General features: G+C 34.2%; 2 protein-coding genes across 2 annotated transcripts; both read right to left on the bottom strand.

The window, feature by feature from the left end:
* Nucleotides 1-419: 419 nt before the first annotated feature.
* On the bottom strand, nt 420-3,795 carry LOC146540361 (protein D1-like). The gene is made up of 5 exons (XM_085205028.1): nt 3,710-3,795; nt 2,516-2,663; nt 1,463-1,583; nt 840-1,044; nt 420-546 (listed from the first exon to the last, which is right to left on the bottom strand). The coding sequence occupies exons 1-5, from the start codon at nt 3,793-3,795 to the stop codon at nt 420-422; spliced, it is 687 nt and encodes a 228-aa protein (XP_085061154.1).
* A 10,735-nt stretch (nt 3,796-14,530) lies between these two features.
* On the bottom strand, nt 14,531-15,024 carry LOC146540360 (15-hydroxyprostaglandin dehydrogenase [NAD(+)]-like). Its single transcript, XM_085205016.1, has one exon. It carries the CDS (start codon nt 14,987-14,989, stop codon nt 14,531-14,533), a length of 459 nt encoding a protein of 152 aa, XP_085061142.1. The 5' UTR covers nt 14,990-15,024.
* Nucleotides 15,025-21,688: the final 6,664 nt, after the last annotated feature.

Here is a 21,688-nt window from a genome sequence, read left to right as displayed (position 1 = left end):
TTTTGTTTATTTATTATTCTTCACCCCAAAATAATTTATATTAAACTTTTGGCATTTTTTTTTTTGCCATAGCTACACAATGGAATGTGTTCGAACTTAGTGTCGTTTAAATTTAAATTATAAAATGACATAAAAAAAAGTAAATAATTTTATTTAGGAACCAGAAATAGTAAAAATTTAAAATTTTCTTTTAGATATTGTCTTTGAAATGATAATATTATTTATTTAAATTATCTTCATGGTAATTTAAATAAATAATTGTGTAGTTCGCTAACTGATCATAGATAAAAAGAATTAAAAGAACCAAAACTGTAATTATAAATTTATTTTCCAAATTTCGTGATTTTAATAATATTTCAAAATAAATAATTATAATATAAAAAATACTAAGTTATAACAAAAAAATACATAAATTAAAATCAATTTGAAGGCTGAGAAAAAGGTGGCAAATATACTTCCCTCATGAAATTGCCGGCGATGGGGCCAGTCAGCTTATAGTCATCTTGTAACTTTATAACGTCGAAGTGAGGTCGGTTGAAAATGTTACTGGAAAATAAAAAAATACTTATAAATTCCTTTTTATGTTAAAAAAAATAATAAAAACAAAGTTAAACCTGTTTATTCAAATTGCGATTTTTTATAAAAATATTCAGTAGTATAGTAAAAAAATATACTTTATTTAATCAGACATAAATAATAATAATGAAAATCCAGCACGACAGGTTGTGGGTTCGATTCCCACTCGAGAAAATGAAATAATTAATATTTTCATTTCTTCGCTCTAGTGTCGAGGCAAAGCGCGAATGCCAGAGTTAAGAAAAAAAATAACTATATATTACCTTAAGTTTTTGAACGCATTAGGATCAATAGGTGCATTTTGTTTGTACAAAAGGAATATATAGGGGAAGCCTCCTGGATATGGAAGTGGGGGGAAGTGCGATGATATTGTGTCTCCGTTCTCCAGACTTTTACCGGGAATGTTCACCACTAGCCAGTGGAGGAACTGAGTGTACGGAGGCCTAAGACCTGGTGGTAGATCAGGTCCTGCAAAAAAAACAATAGCATTATTTTTCTTTAATTTAATAGCTATATTATATTGATGTTGAAGCCTCTTTCCTTTTCCTTTCCTTGTTTGGTTATAAAGTAAAGCGCAGCGTTGAGTTCTGCCACTCAACAGCTGAAGTAACTTATTAATTTAGATTCCCTTTATAGTGTCGAAATACGAGATTTCGATATAAACGGCCATATTTTTTAGATAAATATACAAATAGGGTTTTTTCAGAAAATCAAGGGACCGTAGTAAGTATATGGTTTGAATTTCAAACTGATATCTCCAAGCGTTCCTAAGAAAGATAAAGGCTCTTATAAGGTGATCTTATAAGGGTTCCTTTTTTTTTCTTAAGAAATACGGAACCCTAAAACCAGAATGTTCTACGATAAATAAACATATACAAAAACTCACCAAAAAATACAAATGTATACAGTTCATTGTCGTCGGCGTCGAAGCTGATCCTCGGTGGAGACGTCGTTTGTAGCGGGTTAAATCTGTTACCCAAGTTAACCTCTATATTTGAGTAGTTCACCTGTCAAATGTATATAGAAAAATTAAAATATATACATTAAATTTTTTTTCCAGCTTCACGCATATAGCTGGGTAGGCAGGGATAACCTAGTGTTAAGGTACTCCAGTCCCCAATTCTGGAGGTAATGCGTGTTGATTGGCAGAACTCAACACTGCGATTGACGGCCTCGCTATCGGAGCGAAGAAATGAAAATATTAAATGTTTGATATCCTCGAGTGGGAATCGAACCCGCAACCTGTCGCGCTTGCAGTCACACGCCTGTGCCTCTGTGCCACAAGTGGCCTTGTTCCTTATTAAAATTAACAGATAGATACATAAACAATTAATTATATTTTGCTGCATTATGCAAAAAAAACATGATAAATTATGCCCTTGCACCACGAATGGCCTTGGCTCTTATTAAAATTAATTGTGCATTTTGTAAAAAATATGATAAATTATGAGTTGTTTTTTAGTTCACGCCGCATCGCGGATATAATATAATACGGGTAGAGAGAACCTAGTGTTAATACACTCCGCCTCCCACACCCGTACCAATTGTGTTAAGTGTTGAATGTGGAAGTCATGTCATTTCAATGTTTTTATACCAAAATGGAAGAAAAACATAAATTATTTTTTCCCCTCTAACTGGAGTCGAACCCATTACCGTTGGCTTACAGTGTTTGTATCTATTTTAAGCATTCATATATTTTTATTTTTTAGAAATATATTTTTATCGTAAACTTAAGTAAGAGTTAAGAGAGGTAGGGGGAGACCTCGGTTGACCTTCAAAAACACAGTATTAAAGATACTGTAGGAAGGTCACGTAAAAAGCATAAGGACCCCCCAAAAGGCATATATGAAGAGGTTGATGACAATAGACGAGGTGGAAGAGGTACCCTCTGACTACCCCCTAGGGATAAAGCATGAAGTAAGTTAGTAAACTAAGGTACCTGGATAAAGTTCTCCGGAGCAGTTAATATGATATTAGGAACAAGTCTGTTTTCTAGAAAAGCTTGTGCGGTTCTTGAATCCGTTGGTGCTCCATAACAACTGGCTAACAGTTGAAAGGCAAGAATGAAAATTGGGTACATCATATTTCTGAAAAAAATATACATATAAGTATGAATCGTATATTATTATGTTTGTACTGTTATAAATAATAATATAATGAAATATTAGTAAATAGTGTTGCCTCACTACATTCTGTAGTGAGAAGGTAAATTTACTGGAATTGTAAAATGAACATAATTAAAAAAAAAGCTAATAACAAGAGAAGGAGAGGTAACCTAGTGTTAAGACACTCCGTTCTCCACTTTCCATCTTATTTTCGAGACATGCGTCGCTTAATCTTGTTACCAGAACGTGGAAAATAAGTTTTCGCCCTAACGGGAATCAAACTTATAATTGTGTACACTTAGACACTGTGCTATTGCGTTACGACGGTCTCAAAAAAAATAACAAATACATATATGTAAATTTATATCAATTAATTCCACGAAAATTGAAAAAATTGACAATAAGTTTTTTAATTTATATGAAAATATGCATAAAATATGTTTTTTACTTACCTCAAAATGTTGTTAATGTAAATTGCTTAGACCAAAAATACTTCTACACTATAGAAGTACAAGTGAAATTATAATTACATCAGGAATTACTAAGCTATATATACCTCATTTAACTGCTTTTGTCCTTTGAAATTAGGCGCATGGAAATGAGGAAAATGATAAGATAACACCATTGAATTTAACCTTAAGGTACCTTAATAAATAATAATTATCTTATTTTTTACTTCATGTTTTATCAATAGCGAAGCAGAAGTAGTTCTTAGGCTACTCCGCTAGAGATTAGGCGTTCTCTTGAGCACCAAACGCTACGGTTTCTGCACACCTCTTTCGCCTCGTCCACTGCAATCAACCTCTTCGTATATGCCCTAAGAGGACCTTATGACCTTCCTTCAATATCAATCGATCCACAATCATCTATCCGTTTCGTATCTTCCGTCTCTATTAAGCATACTTCCGTTCAAATATCATACGTTCTAATATCTTTTTTTTTTCTTCATTTCTTTGCATGCATGCCTTGCATTGCATTCAAGCCTAGGCCATTTCCACTCTTCTTTCAGATGCCTCTGCCTCGTATACTGATGATGCAATGATGATGATGATGATGCAGTATCATCTGCGTACAGCAGGCAATTTACCTTCAGGTGATCTACGTTCACTCCCATGCCATTTTTTTTCACTCCTAGAAGGCTGACTTCAAGACAATTATATTAACAATATAAATTAATAAGATAATACATAAAAAAGCAATAAAATCATTAGGTTAAAATTAATAATAAGATTATTTATTATTTGACTTTGATCGTTACCAATTAATAAGGAACGTCTAAGGATTGAAAATACTATAGCAAAATAAGTCCAGTCGGGTGACAAACTACTCCATTAATTTAAAACTTTAAGGCTCTTCAAAGAACATAAATAATCAAATTGTAACTCAAGGGAGATCTACTGGAGTTAGGTCCCTTAAAAAGCATGAGTGGGGTACTCATGAGGGCCAGAGGGCATGTATGACAGTGGACGAGGCGAAAAAGGTATGTAGAGACCGTAGTGCTTGGCGCTCTGTTCTCTATGACTAAAAAAAAAAGCAATTAAATCAGCTTCACGCTGAATCCCGCACACAGCATCGTAGGCAGAGGGAATCTAGTGTTAAAACACTCCGTTCCTCACTTTCTGTCGAATTCTGGAGGCATTGCGTGTTGAATGGCAGAACTCAAGAGCGAAGAAATAGAAATATAAACGTAAATAACATTTTCTCGTTCTGGTAAAAAGTGCGACGTTAAGTTCCGCCACTTAACACGCAAATGATTCAGAGGAAAGTGGGGAACGGAAATGTCTTAACTATAACAAAGTGTTTTAACACTAGGTTCCCATGTTTCCTCTGCCTACCCTACTATGTGCGAGATACAGTACACTCATTATTTGTTTCGAAACTAACCTTAACTAAATAAATAAATAATTTATAAGTCTTAACTGTGGGAGACAAGTGATGAAGGTTATGAAAATTTTTGAAAATCCTTATAAATATCTATATGGAAATAAAACAAACAAGATATTTATTTACCTTGCCCTAGAATTAAAATTACTCGATATCTAATGTCAACACAGTTTTTCTTTATCAAAGGAGGCAAAAGGTGGTTTTAAGTTTGAGTAATGTCTCAAAAAATCAGCGGAAAGTGGAGAATGTAAGTGTTTTAATAGGGAACGGAGTGTTTTAACACTATGTTCCATATTCCCTCTGCCTACCCTGCTGTGAACTGACGTGAACCTAAAAAAAGAATATATTGAAACATTGCAAGCACATCTGCACTCCACGAAAGGCTATTCTCCATTCACTGCTTCTAGAAAACACTTATTAGTCAAAAATTTTGAAAAAATAATGTTTTATTCGATTATTTTTTATTTATTTATTTTATATACATATATCTATATATAGATATCTTATAGAATAAGTATCAATATTTTTCAACCAATATAAGATTCTTTATTGCACTAAATAACACACATAATAAAACATACATAACGAAAAGACATACACAACTGTGGACTTATCTCTAGAAGAGATCTCTTCCAGTCAACCCGTGGAAGTGGATAAGTGCAAAGTAGCGAGAAAGACAAGATAGTGCAGGGAAATAATGTATCGAGTAAAATTATCGATATCTGTACTTCTGCCCCTGTGCCAGGGCTGGCCTAGCCTGCTTTTTTTTCAGCTTATTATTTTTGAGCAGCCAAGATTTTCTACTTTTATAATTATAATTAGCTATAATTAAGGTTGTAGCGCAGGGGCACAAAATGAGGAAAAGAAATATATAATTAAAATTATATTTTCATTTCTTCGCTCTGGTGTCGAGGTAGAGCGCGGCGTTGTGTTCCGCCACTTAACACGCAATACCTCCAGAATTCGGCGGAAAGTGGGAACGGAGTGTCTTAAGTCTCAACACGAGGTTCCCTCTGCTGCGTACGGCGCGAAGCTGATTTATTTATAATTTAGCCATTAATAGTGCGGTCGCGGATGCCTGACGCACCACGATAGAACTGTAGAAAGATCACACGAAGCGAGACATTTAAAATGAAAATATTGAAATAACTCATTTATTTTATACATACTTTTATTAGGCATAAGTAAATAACTGTTTTTACATTACACAAGAATTACAATGACATTTTTTGTTTTAATTCATATTTAAAGCGAAAGATAATGTCAAGAACGTCATAATTTAAGTTGCTAAGAAAAAAAATATTTTAGGGGAGGACGAGTATCTAGAGGGATGTCCTGAAGCTAAAAAACAAACTTTACTTTACTAACAACAATGAACTCTCACTCATTAAACTATATTTCAAATATTTTTTCCTCTAAATAATTTCCACATTCACAACTTTATTTGTACCATAAATAGCATATATGTAACAACAGCACTGGTAATCTGAAAGAAATATTTGAAATTAATTAAAACAAATTAATGTTATTTACATATATATTTTTGTTTTCAGCTTTACGCTGTATCCCGCAGGCAGAGCGAGTCTAGTGTTAAGACACTCCTCTCCCCATTATCCTGCCGAATTCTGGAGGCATTGCATGTAAATATAAAATATTTTATTTTCTCGGGAGGAAATTGAACCCACGAACTGGTCTCTCTACTCAAATATAAATATATAGGTACAGTAGTAATCAGCGATCGACGCATTGTGAACATGTCCAGAGGAAACATCTTAGGTTCGTTGATGAAGAGGATTTTGAACATCATCTCCATTTCGGTTGGCACGCGACCACCGACTCGAGTCAACGCGTGCATTAGCTTACTTAGATGAGCTTTTATATTGACCACCTGTAAATAAGCGAAACATGCTATATCTATATAATTATAATTAAATTCCCGTGTCTGTTGTACCGATCCATACTAATATTTAAAGTAACGTTATATACCATAAGAAAAATACGCAAGTATAAATTATATTTATTACAAAATAATTTAATAATTATTAATAATCATTGTATTTTACAATTTAAAAGAAATAATAAAATAATTAATATTTTTAATGTGTATTAAAGTATAATATTGGCTGAATTAATACTGTCAACGTCAAAGTGAAAAAAAAAGAAAGAATAGGGAGATGGCAGACGCGTCTGTTGAAAGATGGTTGTTCAAGAATGTTTAGAGAAGTTTTAGCTTATAATTATTATATTTTATATTAAAAAGCTTGAGAGATTGTGTATATAATTGTGATATAGTTATTCGAGACTGGTAAGTTAAGTTATAAGTGCTCTCATCATTTACGATTATTTATTTTGTAATACTTGGTAAGTTTTAAATAAATTATTATTAAAAACAAACAAGAGTAATATTAAGGCTATATGCAATTCTGTGTGCACAATATCTATGTATGGAAATAAATGCATGAATATATTTTATGAGGTGTTTAAAATAATAATTTTACTCTATTTTCTTCTCAGCGCGTAGAATGCTTGCCGCCATCTTTGAATCACGCTTGTGTCACTGCGCCATGACGGCCTCGTTAAGTAATTTACTTTGGGAATTTAATTTGAAAAAAATATTTAGATATTATAGGTTTAATTAGATTAAATATTTCATTTTCTCGGATGGGAATCGAACCTCAACCTGTTGCGTGTACAGTCACACGCTTATATATTGATGATATAAGATCTTAACTTTAAAATTTAACGAGGAGATCCATAATTAATTATCATAATTTATTATATTTCAGATAAACAAAATATGTACCTCAAGTTTTATAGCGTGGCACGATTCTAGAAAGGCTATTATTAATATAACATAAATAACACACCACACTTGCTGCAAGAATATGTACATAGCTGGAAAATAAAAACAAAGTAAGTAATTTTTAATATATTAAAAATTAAATTAATATTTAATAGAATCAATTGTTTAATAAATAATAATTCCGTGTTTAACGCGAAACGCCTGATGTAAATTAATGGCAACTAATTTGTTTTTCATGCGCAGAACAGCTGCATAGTGTCTGTCTGTAAACGTGACGGTAGTGGGTTTGATTTTTTTTCGCGAGATTTAACTATTTTCATGTCCTCTCATGACGCGCGTTGACACTGTTTAAAAGTATTGATAATTGGGGAACGGAGTGACTTAACTCTCTTTCCCTATAGCAGGGTAGTGCTATATGCGGGATACAACGATAAGTAAAATAACACTTACGTGATAAAATTCCACTCAAGAAGAATCCATAATAAATAGACATAATAGTTGTGATAATGGAGTTGGCAAATATAATGAATATGATACCACCGTTGGCTCCACTCGTTTCAGCAATCACGTTACACACTGTGATATAGGCATGTGATAGAGCCCGAACGTCCTGACACTGTGATAGGTGTGCTAAACGACAGTTTAAAAATATTATATTCTTTCACCATCAATTTGAAAGCGGGATTCGAACCCGCGCCTCTTGGTAGCGGGTCAAGCGCTCTAACCACTAAGCCATACATTCTTATTAAGCTACGTTGAGATTCTTATATGCCTGTTACTACTTAATTACGTTAATAACATTAACCAGGTATGGCTCAGTGATAAGAACAGTTGGCTTCCAAGCATGGCACAGGTTCGAGGTGTGCTTCGTTCAAAATTTTATACGTTGTTTAAAAGAACAATAATTATTAATAAAGGGTTGTCAGCTTAAAAATGTGAAACTCACTTTATTAAATTTAAAAAAATATTATCATTAATAATAATAATGTGTCAATAAATAAATATATACATACCTAAAATCGTGGTTTAACTATTCAAAATTGGACTGTAAACGCGGTGGTTGTGGGTTCGATCCCCACTTGGGGACATAAATATTTTTATTTCCCTAAAATTTGAACGTACCGGGTTTGTTTTGTTCATTTTTAATTTTTTATAAATGTTTTGCAAAAAGAATTTTTCTTTCCTAAGATTCTAATAGGACTTAAAAATGTACAAAAAAAGTATGTATTTAATAAAATATAATATTTTTTTTACCAAAAGTATCATTCGACAACATTTCATTCATTTTAGTATTGATTGCTCGCAACACAGAGTGCACCTCCAAAATTAACGATATAACTTGTATCTGCCATAACATCATACAGACGTACAATATATAATACATGCTGTATAATATTGATATAAACTCTAAAAAAACAACATTTTATTTACCTTATTATGAAAACATATTTGTGTAAATTATATATTTTATAATTTTGAAGTCGGTGCCAAGTAAAACAAACAGGCTTAGTATTTAAATATTGTAGTAAGGGTGTTGTAGCATTAGCTTGACACGCAACTTCAAAATTATAAAATCTTTGTAAAATTATTTTATACATTTTAGTTCGTTGTTTAAAGATTTTCTTTTTGTTAAAAATAATTTATGCTTCTCGAACGAGAGACAGAAAGAAAGAGAGGTTTTCTTTGTAATTATTACAGTACCATTATATTTTTTACAAAAAAAAAACAAACTTCTTCAATATCAACCGGATCCCATAGTCAGAATCTAACCAGACTTTCACGAAACTATCCTTGAAGTGTACCCTTTCAAATCATCATCATCAGAATCATCGAAATCGGTTGGCGCGACATTGAGTTATTCGTCTATTTGTTGCGCACATTCCGAAAGCAAATTTAAGAGTTATGGACCAAGAAAATTGGACTACACGGGAAGCACTAGCTTCCAAATTTAAAAAAAATCATCAAAATCGGTTCATTCAGTCAAAAGTTCTGAAGTAACCTCCTTTTCTTACAGAAGTCGGTAAAAAATAAAAATAAAGATTTGTTATTAGATAATAATAAAAATATACATCCTTAGAAACTATAATTTTCTAATAAATAATTCTATAGGTACAACTTACTTTCTTTTGAATAGTTATTATATAACAAATCACCGTAATTGTTTATTAGAAATACGACTAAAATAACCATATAAACAATTGTTGCAATGGTCCTCTTTGGTGTGTTTTTTATGGATCTAACGCCTAAATCTTTTTTAACCTGAAAAACAAATATCAGTATAATATTCCCTTCCTTATAGGGGAACGGGAACGAGATAATCCCTCGAGGTAAAAGAATCCTCTACTCGCGACTTGACCGCGTTTTATAATATAATTAATTATTATTTTAATTTCTTCGCTCTGGCACCAACGCCAAAAGCCCGGCGTTGAATTCCACCACTCGGCACGCAATGCCTCAAAATATTCGTTGGAAAGTGGGTAACAGAGTGTCTTAACACTAAGTTAGCCTACCCTGATACACGCGGTATACAGCGTGAAGCTGTTTGTTTTAAAATCTATAAACTAAATCTTGATAAAATTCCACTAGATCAGAGCGTTTTCAAATCCATAATAATTTCACGGGTCTTTAATAAAATCATCTCAAACCTGCTCCAAAATGTTTAAGTGTTTAATCATAAGTTTCATGGTGAAAACACCGCGACATCCACCGTAACTAGCGGTGGAGAGCGCTGTCAACATGTCAGGAAACAGGATAGCCAGATTTTGCACCGATGTGGTTCTGATAGCTCGTTTTTGGAAGTCCAAGAAAAGAGCACTGAATGTTGCGACGTCTGTTGGTATGGGAAATGCGATTACTCAATGTGATATATAATGTGGTTACTTTATATTATGAAATATTATTATACCTATATTTATTTTACGTTTTTAGCTTCACGCTATTCCGCATGTACATAGAGGGAGGCTAGTACTAAGACACTCCGCTCTCCACTTTCCGCCGAATGCTGTAGGCATTGTGAGTTGAGTCACTTGAGTGGTAGAATCCAACACTACTTATTTAGGCTACTTTCGTAAGTATAAGTTTATATTTGAACAGAAGAGATTGTCATTACATTGATGAATGAATACATAATATGCGTATAATATTGTGCACAAATACGAGTATAAAAAAAACTTGCTTAGAATTGTCATGAAAATAATACTGTAAATCCTGTAATAATACGATACAGAAATTTGATATCCGTTCCCAACGGAATCGAAGCGAAGCGGCGCGGATCCAAAGAAGCGACAAAGGCGAAGTGTTATAGCTAAAGTGCCACGTACGACGCATGTTGATGGGTTGTTATTTAACATAATATACGGCAATATCTACAAAATAACGAAGTTATTATCGTGCTTGGGTAACATATTTCTTTATATATAACTGCTTGTTCTATGATTACCACCCGCTCGCGGCTTCGCCCGCGTATTCTTTATATACTATATAACACAAATGTTGCAATAATATCTTTTTTTATTAATTGCTAAATTTAAATAGAAATTTTCTATAGTCGTCAATGTTCCATGTTGTCACTGGATTATGGAGCTGCACTCCATACTACGGTAACTCTAACCTTCGTAGGTACATTAAATATTAATTGTAAGGTAGATTACTAATGATTGATTTCTTTCGTTTCTAATGTATTTTGTAAAATAAAATATTTCATGGTAAATATACCTTTAATACTACATGCTCCACCCTAGCAGAGATTTATATCTTTTTAAGACTAAACTTACGCGCGGCTATGTCACATATTTTGTACGTTAAAAAAAACAGTTTCACGCTATATCCCGTAAACAGCACGGTAGGCGTTCCCCTCTTGCTGCTGAATTTTTCGAGGCATTGCGTGGTAAGTGGTAGAACTCGACGCCGGATTACTCTATGCTTTGGTGCCAGAAAGAAGAAATACAATTTTAAGAAATAATAATGCTTTCCTCCGAGTGGGGATCGAACCCACAACCGTCACGTTACAGTGCCTCTGCGCTACGAAGGCTTCGGTGGGCGGAGGGGACCAGTTACCAGGTGACCGGTTTGTCCGATGTTTTCCTTTTAATCTCAGTGTTCAAATACTTAGTTCCTACTCGTATAAAGATAATTCTGTTCCCTACGTCATCATGCTTTACCTCGTTACTAAAGCAATGAAATATTTCCTCGAGAGGAAATCGAACCCACAACTTGGCCTGGCTGGCCTGGCAACCTGGCCCTGCGCCACGACTGGCCTAATTAATTCGGTAAACAACAGATATAGATCAATGAATATTACTTTGCTTTTATTTATTTTATCTTTTCGTAGGTTATGTCCCATCTAAATGTATGTGTATCTACCTACATATAGAAATAAAACAGGTATTTACCTTGCCCTAGAAATTCAAAATTCAATATCTTAGAGATCAATATTATTCTTCCGAGTACTTGATATCTAATGCCAAAATAATGTTTGTTTGTCAAACAAGGCAAACGCGGCTTTGAGCTGTTGTTAAAGTGGAGAACAGAAGCGTTCCAACGGGGAACGAGGCGGCTGAACACTGGGTTCCCAGGTTACCTCTGCCTACGGTGTGAAGATAAAAAATATAAAGAAGCGAGAATATAAAATATGAATTCGATTGCCTTTGGAATCACGGCAATCTGTTACAGCTGTTACTTGTAGGGCGGTAATTTTACACATGAATAAGGTCATAGGGTAAATATTTAATTGTTTATTAATTTTACTGTATAAGAAAGGTGACTGACATTCGTACTGCCTCTTAGCAAAAGCTGTACGAATAGATTGGACGCGTGCTACGATGTCATGTCGTCTTTTACTTAGAACTTTTGGATTATACGGCAACGATTTGTGGTATTTTAAGATTAGGTTAATTATATAAAGCCGCCTAACTGATAACAAATCACTGAAGATGTATAAGTGGTCTATTGGGAATCTATAGGACTTAAAACAAATCACTTTTATCAGAGATCGCTGATGAAACGGAAAGTGAATGAAACTACCCTTGAAGTTATCATTTCCAATAAAATTATTATTAGATTATAGATATTGAGTTATTCGTCCCTTTGTTGAGAAAATCACATAAGTACTAGCCTTCTAGCTAGCTCCTTTTACAGTTTGTTAATAAAAATACAAAGTTAAAATTATTTTATTTAATTTATTTTATAGCGCAATTTAAAAAATGCTTCATTTTATTTTCAAATTACTTTTCGTTTTATTAGTATATATCAGTTTCCAAATTATTGTTCATGTTGTTATTGTAGACTAATATTAGTATATATTTAGCCAATCTATCGCAACGGCGTACTTATCATACGATAAGAAGTATTTTTATATAACACTTATCATTCATTGTGTTGCTAACATGATTGTAATGTTTATAGATATAAATAAATATTGATAATATCAAATACTTCCCAAATATAGTATAAATATCAGAATAAAATAAATTCGAAAACAAATTAACTGATAAACTCGGCCCACTGCGAATATTTCCGTTTTATATTATACTAGTGGGCCCGGACGCGGCTACGCCCGCGAAAATATAAGCCTAAATCATTAAAATAAGTTAAAAAATAATAATAAGTGGAGATTTATTATTAGAAAAAATATCTGAGTAACCGAAATGAACAAACCAAAGAAGTAAAAGTAACTAAAGGAAATTCTTAATATAAGAAAAAAAAACCTAAAGTTTGCTGTGCGCGCGTACTAAAAATTTTTCTATATTAAATAATTATTAATTTTTGCGAACAATATTAAATAAAATCTCAAATGATTAAAATTACGATATTTTAAGTGTATAACATCGGTATAGATAACCGAATTCAGATAAATTAATTATAAGCAGCAAATAATTACATAAAAAATAATAGTAATTCGAAAATCTATAAAAATTTACAAAATCATCAAAGTCATCGCGTCGATGACTTTGATAACTTTTTGACCCGTTCGCGTCGATCATACTCATATTATGCCGCCCGAAGGCTAGGTCCTTTGGAATCAGTCACATCTTAATTATTTATTAGAATGTTATACAGTAAATTATAATTTCCATCTAGATGAAATGCTAAAAGTGACTATTATATTTATTTTCATAAGGATGAATATCAAATTATAGAAATCATCTAATTTTTGTTAATGATTTGTATAAAGAGATTTGTACAAATCTATATCGGCGCGCACCATGTATGCATTAAGCAAACTCACTGTGGGTGACGTTTTCTTAAAACAGCAAACTTTGCAAGCCGTTGCTTAGCAACGCGTAGCGACGATTGTTATTAACATGGCGGAATAAATTCCTTGTCAAATTAATTATTTTAATATATTGGTATATAACGAAAATATTACAAATATGAGAAAAAAAAAGTATCCTATGTTCATCCCGGGACCCTCAAGTGTCTCTATATGAGTATTTTATCACAATTAAATTAGCGGTTTGGCCCTGATTGCGGAAAAGACAGACAGACAGACAGACAGACAGACAGAGTTACTTTCGAATTTATAATATAGGTATGGACTAGCGGACGCGTGCAGCTTCGCCAGAAACGTGAAAAATAGTTCAATGAAATATTTTTCACGTTTCTGCTATCAGCGGCTACGGCTGTGCGTGCGTCTTACTTCAGTCAGTGGGAGTCCTTCTATATACACAACATCACAGAGTTTTTTTATTTAATAAAAATTCAAAGTACTTTTAACAACCCATATTTTAATAAATAAACGTCAAAAATAAAAATTATAGTAATAACTATAGTTACATGCATTTGTAACCAACACGAGTTGTAAGAGGACGCACGAACAGCTTAATTCATCACTATCAATAGTGAGAGCAGATGCTGATTGCAGAATATATCTCGTCATTATAACTTAATGAGATGATTTCATCAGTTATCGTTCGGGGAAATATACGTATGAACTCTGTAATTAAGAGATAACTTTTGAAAGTCATATCATACTGAAAACACTTTGGTAATGTACCTAAATACGATAAAAAAGTTAATAAGCACAACTGTGTAACTGATGATGCGACTGGTTGTGGGTTCGATTCCCACACGAGGAAATGGAATATTCATTTAAATGTATATTTTTTCATTTTATTACTCTTCTTTAAAGTATTATTTAAAAAATCAAATAAAGGCAAGATATTTAACAAAATTCATCTTTAAGTGGGTTAATGACAGTCGATGAAGTTGAAGATACATTTATAATAGTACCACCTTTGCCTCCTTTATCCAACCTCATTTGCTCGTAAAACTTCATAGACCATTCCATAACAGCAGTTGTATTAATATCTAAAGTTCTCTTGATATTCAATTCATCGAGAATTCCAGCATTATTTATTAAAATATCAACTGGTTGATGATTTTTGATGATCAAATCGAAAATCTTGTTTAAATCTGTCACAACATTGCATTTATAGAAGACAGCCTTGTTTGGATACTTCCTTTGTAAGTCCGCTATAGCTTTCTGACCCGCTTCCTCGTTTATGTCAAGAATGATCGTTAGCTTAGCTCCATTTTGAAAGAAGCTGTTGACCATCGCCAGGCCCAAGCCCTGGGCGCCGCCAGTAATAGCCACAATTTTACCTTTCACGTTACGGTCCATATCGGTTGTGAGATAACCAAACTCTTGAAAAATTATATATATTCCAATTATTTATAGTCTCGATAACGGTATTACGTTACAATTTGCTTTTTTGGGTTCTTCTTTTAAGAGAACCACAAAACAGTATATTTTAAATATTTTGACAGCTACTTTGTGAATATTATAATAATTGCAAATTTGGAAGTTTTTTTAAATAATGAAAATATTTAAATGTTTCACAATATGAAAAAATATTTTTTTCTGTTTTTTCATATTCGATAGATCGATAGATCGGCTCCCTGTCTGTCCCCATATCAAGACCATTGTAAGAACTTGCAGTAGAAATAAAGAAAAAATCTAAAAAGTATTTTTTTTGTGTTGATTTCATACAAAATATTATAATTGTAGTTCATTTCATACAAATTGAGTGCACACGTCCGCAAACTTAAGTTTATCAACTTTTAATAATTGTACCTCCTCTCGGCACACAATCTTAAAATTGCTACGAAACCCTCAGTATGTGTCCGAGTCGATAATGTAGGAAGGAGTATTGCACAATAAATTAATATTATTTGAAAATAACATTTTTAAAAACGCTATGTCACTGTTTCTACACCCGGATGTATTTATCTAGATATTGATGTTTGTGTCTAGATTTTTATCATAAAATATACGTTTCCATTTTGAAATATTTATGCATATTATATGGGTTAATATATATTGTGGTATAGAAATTCAAGTTCCAACGGAGACATGGATTTTAGGTCTCGGTCTACGAACAAGCATGCTCTATCGTTCTTGTAGTGATGAATGAACCCAAAGATATTTAAAAATCTGGACTACTTCTGTTCAAGGAACCAGATTTACATTTTAAGGGTCATCTTTATCAGCTATCCACTCTTCTAATGTTTCAGCTATTCGTATTTCTCACTTATGTAAGTAAGCCTAATAAAAATAACAAAAAATAATTCTTTTCAACATTCAACTCTCCCCATCCTGCGGTTCACGTTCTTGCTGGTGAGGCTGGTGGAGACTTGATTTATTTCTCATTTTTTTATTAAAACACAATAAAATTTTAACTGCACATTATATTTTCAATACAATTAAGCAAAAAGTTGCACAAGGCAACTTAAAAATAAAAACGTTCAAACGAATCTCTATAACTTATCAACAAGTAATTATGATATTTTATACTGTAAGCCGACTGGTTGTGGGTTCGATCCCCACTCAAGGAAATGAAATATTTATTTAAAACCTAAATCTAAAAATCGTAAGCTCTGGTGTCAAGGCAAAGGGCGGCGTTGAGGTTAGCCACTCAACACGATGCCTCCAGAATTCGACGGAAATTGGTAAAAGGAGTGTTTTAACATTAGGTTCCCTCTGCTGTGTGCGGAATACAGCATGAAGCTGATTTTTTTTTTATACATATAAAAAGTGATTCAGCTCTCCCGGACATCAAAGGTTTTATTTAACGCATTTAAAAATTATATGTTTTGCATCCTTTTACTCTCCCAGTTTGCGTTAATCCACGCGATAATTGAAAATGAATTCTACAAAACAAATAAAAATGTAAAACAATTCTGGAAAAACCGTATTACGAATTAAAACCCCATTTTTATTTAAATAAAAATTTAATTTAAAAACTAAAAACCGAGCTGATATTACCATTACCACCAAGATGCCGGTGAATTTTCACGAATTTGAGGTTCCGACTCAAGGAATATGTATGTACGTGAAAATAGTTCACACGTCAGTGATGTTTTAAAAATATTTAAAACGTTAATTTTTCACATATTTGCTTATAAAATTATAAATTTTCTATGTTAACATTTCTAGTTATTTTCTATGCTCTTTATGGTTCCGTAACTGTTAAAGAAAACAACTAACCCTTATAAGATTATTTTGTTGTTCGTTTGTCTGTCAGTCTGTAAAGAGGTTTATCTCAGGAAGGCTTGGAGATATCGAGTTGAAATTAAAATTTAAAAAAAAAAACTAAAATTACGAATCTTCGATTTCCTGAAAATATAAAAGATATGGCTAGAGTAGGTTTATATTTCAAAATACGTGGCAACTCATCGACAGATAGTACTAATTCAGAAAAAAATCTGAATACATTTGTGGTTAAATCCTAAAGAATAAAGTAGCTGGTTCAAGTGAGAATCAAATGAAATAGCTTTGGCTAAGCTTAGCTTAATTTTCAGAAAAAGTTCGACAACTCCAATTTTTGTAGGAAACCCTCGGCGGAAAATAATTTCACAACATTTCACAAGTAGCGAATAAATTTAGGGCGCTGATATAGAATGTTTACAAATTTCATTTTCAAATAATATTAATTATTGTGTAATACTAGGGGTATTGCACAGTAATTGTTAAAGTCTTAACATTAGCTACCCTTTAGCCTACCCTGCTGTGTACGGGATACAGCGTAAAGCTGATATATTTATAAGTGCGTACGCCTGAAAATGAAAGCTTGTCAACTTCACCAATCTAATAGAATATTTCTCGTCTATAATTATTAAATTTTGACCTCGAGATCAATGCTCCTGAGAGACGGAACGGACACTGAGATAGGCAATTCTAAAATATGTAGATAAAAAACAACAAATTTTTCATACTGAAATATCTGTAACATCTAAATTATTTTATTAATTTTAACAAACTTCTAACAAAACAGTTATTATAATATTTACAAAGCAGTTGTTAAAATACTATGTTGTGGTTCTTTTAAAAGAAGAACCCAAACAAGTAAATTGCAAAGTCATACACGTAGCTTCGACTATAAATAAGGGCTGCTGTGTAATTTTTCTAGTGTTTAGTTATCTCACCACCGATATGGACCGTGACGTGAAAGGTAAAATTGTGGCTATTACTGGCGGCGCCCAGGGCTTGGGCCTGGCGATGGTCAACAGCTTCCTTCAAAATGGAGCTAAGCTAGCGATCATTCTTGACATTAACGAGGAAGCGGGTCAGAAAGCTATAGCGGACTTACAAAGGAAGTATCCAAACAAGGCTGTCTTCTATAAATGCAATGTTGTGACAGATTTAAACAAGATTTTCGATTTGACTGTTATTAACCTACTTAAAGATAAAATTGGTTAAATATCTTGCTTTTATTTGATTTTTTAAATAATAATGTTTTAGTGGGAACGGAGTGTCTTATTACTAGCTTTCCAGGTCCCCTCTGCCTACTCTTTTATGTGGGGAGTACAGCTTGAATTTAAGAATAAATATATAAATAAATACTAATATATATACATAGTGGAAGAGACCGTGCTCCTTTCCTGGTAAATTATTTCAAACCCAAAACTAAAGAAATTAATCAAGGTACCTCAACAGTTTGGACGCAGGATTTTCTTTTATTTCATTTTCTTTGTTTCTGTTCAGGGATTTATTTTTATTTAATTTACATACACCCACAATATAAATAAGTTTAATTCTGAATATAAAATAAAGGCAGTCAGAATATTCTTCGAGGTCACAATGTGTGACTGTAAACCGACTGGTAGTGGGTTCGAATCCCCTCCCATTATATTTTATTTTTTCTTCGCTCTGGTGTCGAGACAAACGCGCAGTGTTGAGTTTCGCCACGCAACAGGCAATGCCTCCAAAATTGGAAAGTGGGGAACGAAATGTTTTAACACTAGGTTCCTTCTGCCTACCCTGCTGTGTGCAGGATACAGCGTGAAGCTGATTTTATTTTAATAGACAAAGCTAAATAATGTATATTACATACCTACTAACAATTATATAAATTATAAGCATGTAATTTTTCTACTACATTTTATCTTTTATTTTACATTGTTTGCAAATCATTGCAAGATAAAGAAAACTAGAAAATTAATGGTTGTGGTACTTTTTACAAAGTGCTTGAAATATCTAGATTTTCATATAAATAATTAATAATACATTGATTATTTATTCTGGAAAAATCAAGAAAACTGGTTATTTTCATCAACGTTTTTATTTAATATTTTTGAAAATGTATAAAAAAATTGAACGTCTTTGACAAAGGATAAATGCGATACTGTCTCGAAACCCAAAGCAATAATTAGAAACTGATGCTCAAAGGGTCATCTTTTAATTTTCTTAGTAAAATTTGTAAATATTTATTTATTTATCGAATATATCCCATTTACAGTTCTTTGATTGACCAAATTATGAAAAAATCTAATATACAATATAATATACCCTTATAGGTGTTCTATAAAATATCTTCAGTTCACGACTGTATAATTATGAGAAGCAAAGGACTTCACAACCGGCTTCTCCAGAATAAATTAAATAAATAAAATATAAATCCAACATAATATTCAGAGATATGGTGGACTTAAGCAATATATCAGTGTTATTAGGGTTTTCGCTCTAGTCTCGAGGCAAAGCGCGGCGTTGAGCTTCGCCATTCAACACGCAGAAGTACATTAGATTTTTTTTATTAGCTATAAATGATAGACAAGACAGTCGAGAATACACTATCAATACAACAGTAGAAAGATAACACGAAGCGAGACTTTTTTTTACTTTTTACTTTTTACTTTTTATTAGGCATAAGCTAATAAGACTTTTACATGGATATTGTTTATCTTAATTTATATTCAAAGCTAAAAATAACATCATGATTTTTAAGTGTGTAGGTAGAGAAAGACAGCTAAAAAACATAACTTACAATTATGAAATCTTACAAAATTAACTTTCTCTTAACAACTCTATTTAATATTTCAAATATTTTGCCTTCATAGAATTTTGAAATTCACAACTTTATTTGTACCATAAATAGCATATATGTAACAACAGCGCTGGTAATCTGAAAGAATAATTCCATGTTATTTACTATTTAGATATATATTTTTTGCAGCATCACGCTGTATGCTGCATGTTCACACTGTATCCTGCTGTCCAGAGGATGTCCTGACTAATATCTGTCCGATATTTGTTTGTGGGCATACGGGTACGCGACCCCGGATCCTCGAGCCGCCAGTCTTATATCCTCATCCATCCGTAAGAATGGTGTCCCCCCCCCCCTTCCCCTCCGCCTTTCCTTAGCTCCCTCCTTTTACCTATCCTACCCCTTCTATTTTCCTCTCCCCTCAGTTTTTCCCCACAAAGGGGTTTTGGAGGTCCGACGGCAGTCGCTCTGATTAAAAACCGCCAACCGCCACTTAAATGGACCGACAACATAAGAGACTGGGTACGGCTAGGGCGTCGCCGCAAAACGACGCGCAGGCACATCGCCCTACACCTGCGACAAGTGGGCAAGGGCTACCGTGTCATGTACGGGCACGGCAAAAGACGCTAGTACCCAAACGGAAACTCCGCTTTGCAACGTGGAATATTGGCTCTCTGACCGGACGATGCAGGGAACTCGCAGATGTACTCATGAGACGTCGGGTCCAGTGTGCTTTCCTCCAGCAAACACGCTGGAAGGGCAATAAGTCCCGTAACATCGGACAGGGTTATCGGCTTATATACACTGGGTCACCTTCAGGTAGAAATGGTGTGGCGGTAGTGCTTTCTGAAGAGCTTCAGAATGGGCTCCTTGAAGTTGACCGTCGCTCCGACCGTTTGATGCGGGTGAGGGTACTGATTGAGGGCGTTACCACAAACTTAATCAGTGCCTATGCTCCCCAGGCGGGATGTAGCGCGGCCGAAAGGGAGACATTTTGGGAGCAGTATGAAGGGGTTCTACTTGCTGTACCGTCTACCGAAGTGGTCTTATTTGGGGGGACTTGAACGGTCACGTTGGTAAGGCTGCTGAACCATATGAACGTGTTCACGGGGGTTTTGGGCACGGTCTTCGCAATGCAGAGGGAGAAAATATTCTGAGAACCTGTATTGCGTCTGATCTGGCCATCGTGAATACGTTTCGTTCGTAAAAGAATCCTCAGCACCTTATCACGTATAAGAGCGGGTCCCACTCAACTCAAATTGACTACTTATTGACCAGACGGTGTCATATGGGCAGGGTAACTAACTGTAAGGTCATTCCAGGCGAAAGCCTAACGGCCCAACATCGTCTTCTTGTCATGGACTTTAACGTCACTCCGAAGAAGAAAGTAGCCGAGAAACGTAGCCCTCGGATCAAGTGGTGGTTGCTGAATGGACCGATGCAGACCGACTTCCAGGCAGAGGTAATTTTTCGACTACCACCGAGACTACTCAGGATGTTTGGGATCGGGCTCAGTCGGCAATCATTGCGGCGGGCAGGCGAGTCCTTGGCCTTTCTAGGGGAGGACATGTCATCGACAAGGAGACATGGTGGTGGAATGACGAGGTGCAGGAGGTGGCTCATGAAAAGAAGGCTGCCTTTAAGAAGTGGCAGGAATCTAACTCTCCTGAAGACAGACTGGAGTACACAGTAGCTAAACGTGCCAGTAAAAGAGCTGTAGCCAGAGCCCGCAGTAAGAGTTTGTCACCATTGTATGACAAACTTGAAACTGTGGAGGGGCAGAAGCTCATTTACAAACTGGCACGTTCCCGGGATAAAGCGACGCAAGATATCGCAAAATGTCTTTGCGTCAGAGATTCCCAGGGCACGCTGCTCTGTAATCATGACTCTGTGAAGGAGAGGTGGAGAAGCTACTTCCAGGAGTTGCTGAATACTCAGCACCCATGCAGTCTTCATCACGACCCACCGCCTAACCTCGGACTTATTGCCCCCAATAACCCTTGACGAAACACGTAATTGCCTTCGACGCATGAAGAACGGAAAAGCGGTGGGACCTG

The sequence above is a fragment of the Heliconius melpomene genome, chromosome 2 (assembly GCF_056956725.1).
Source record: "Heliconius melpomene rosina isolate 202511_hmr_F chromosome 2, ASM5695672v1, whole genome shotgun sequence".
Classification (NCBI taxonomy): domain Eukaryota; kingdom Metazoa; phylum Arthropoda; class Insecta; order Lepidoptera; family Nymphalidae; genus Heliconius; species Heliconius melpomene.
The sequence above is the reverse complement of the archived record's forward strand: the minus strand, read 5'-3'. Positions and strand labels throughout refer to the sequence as shown.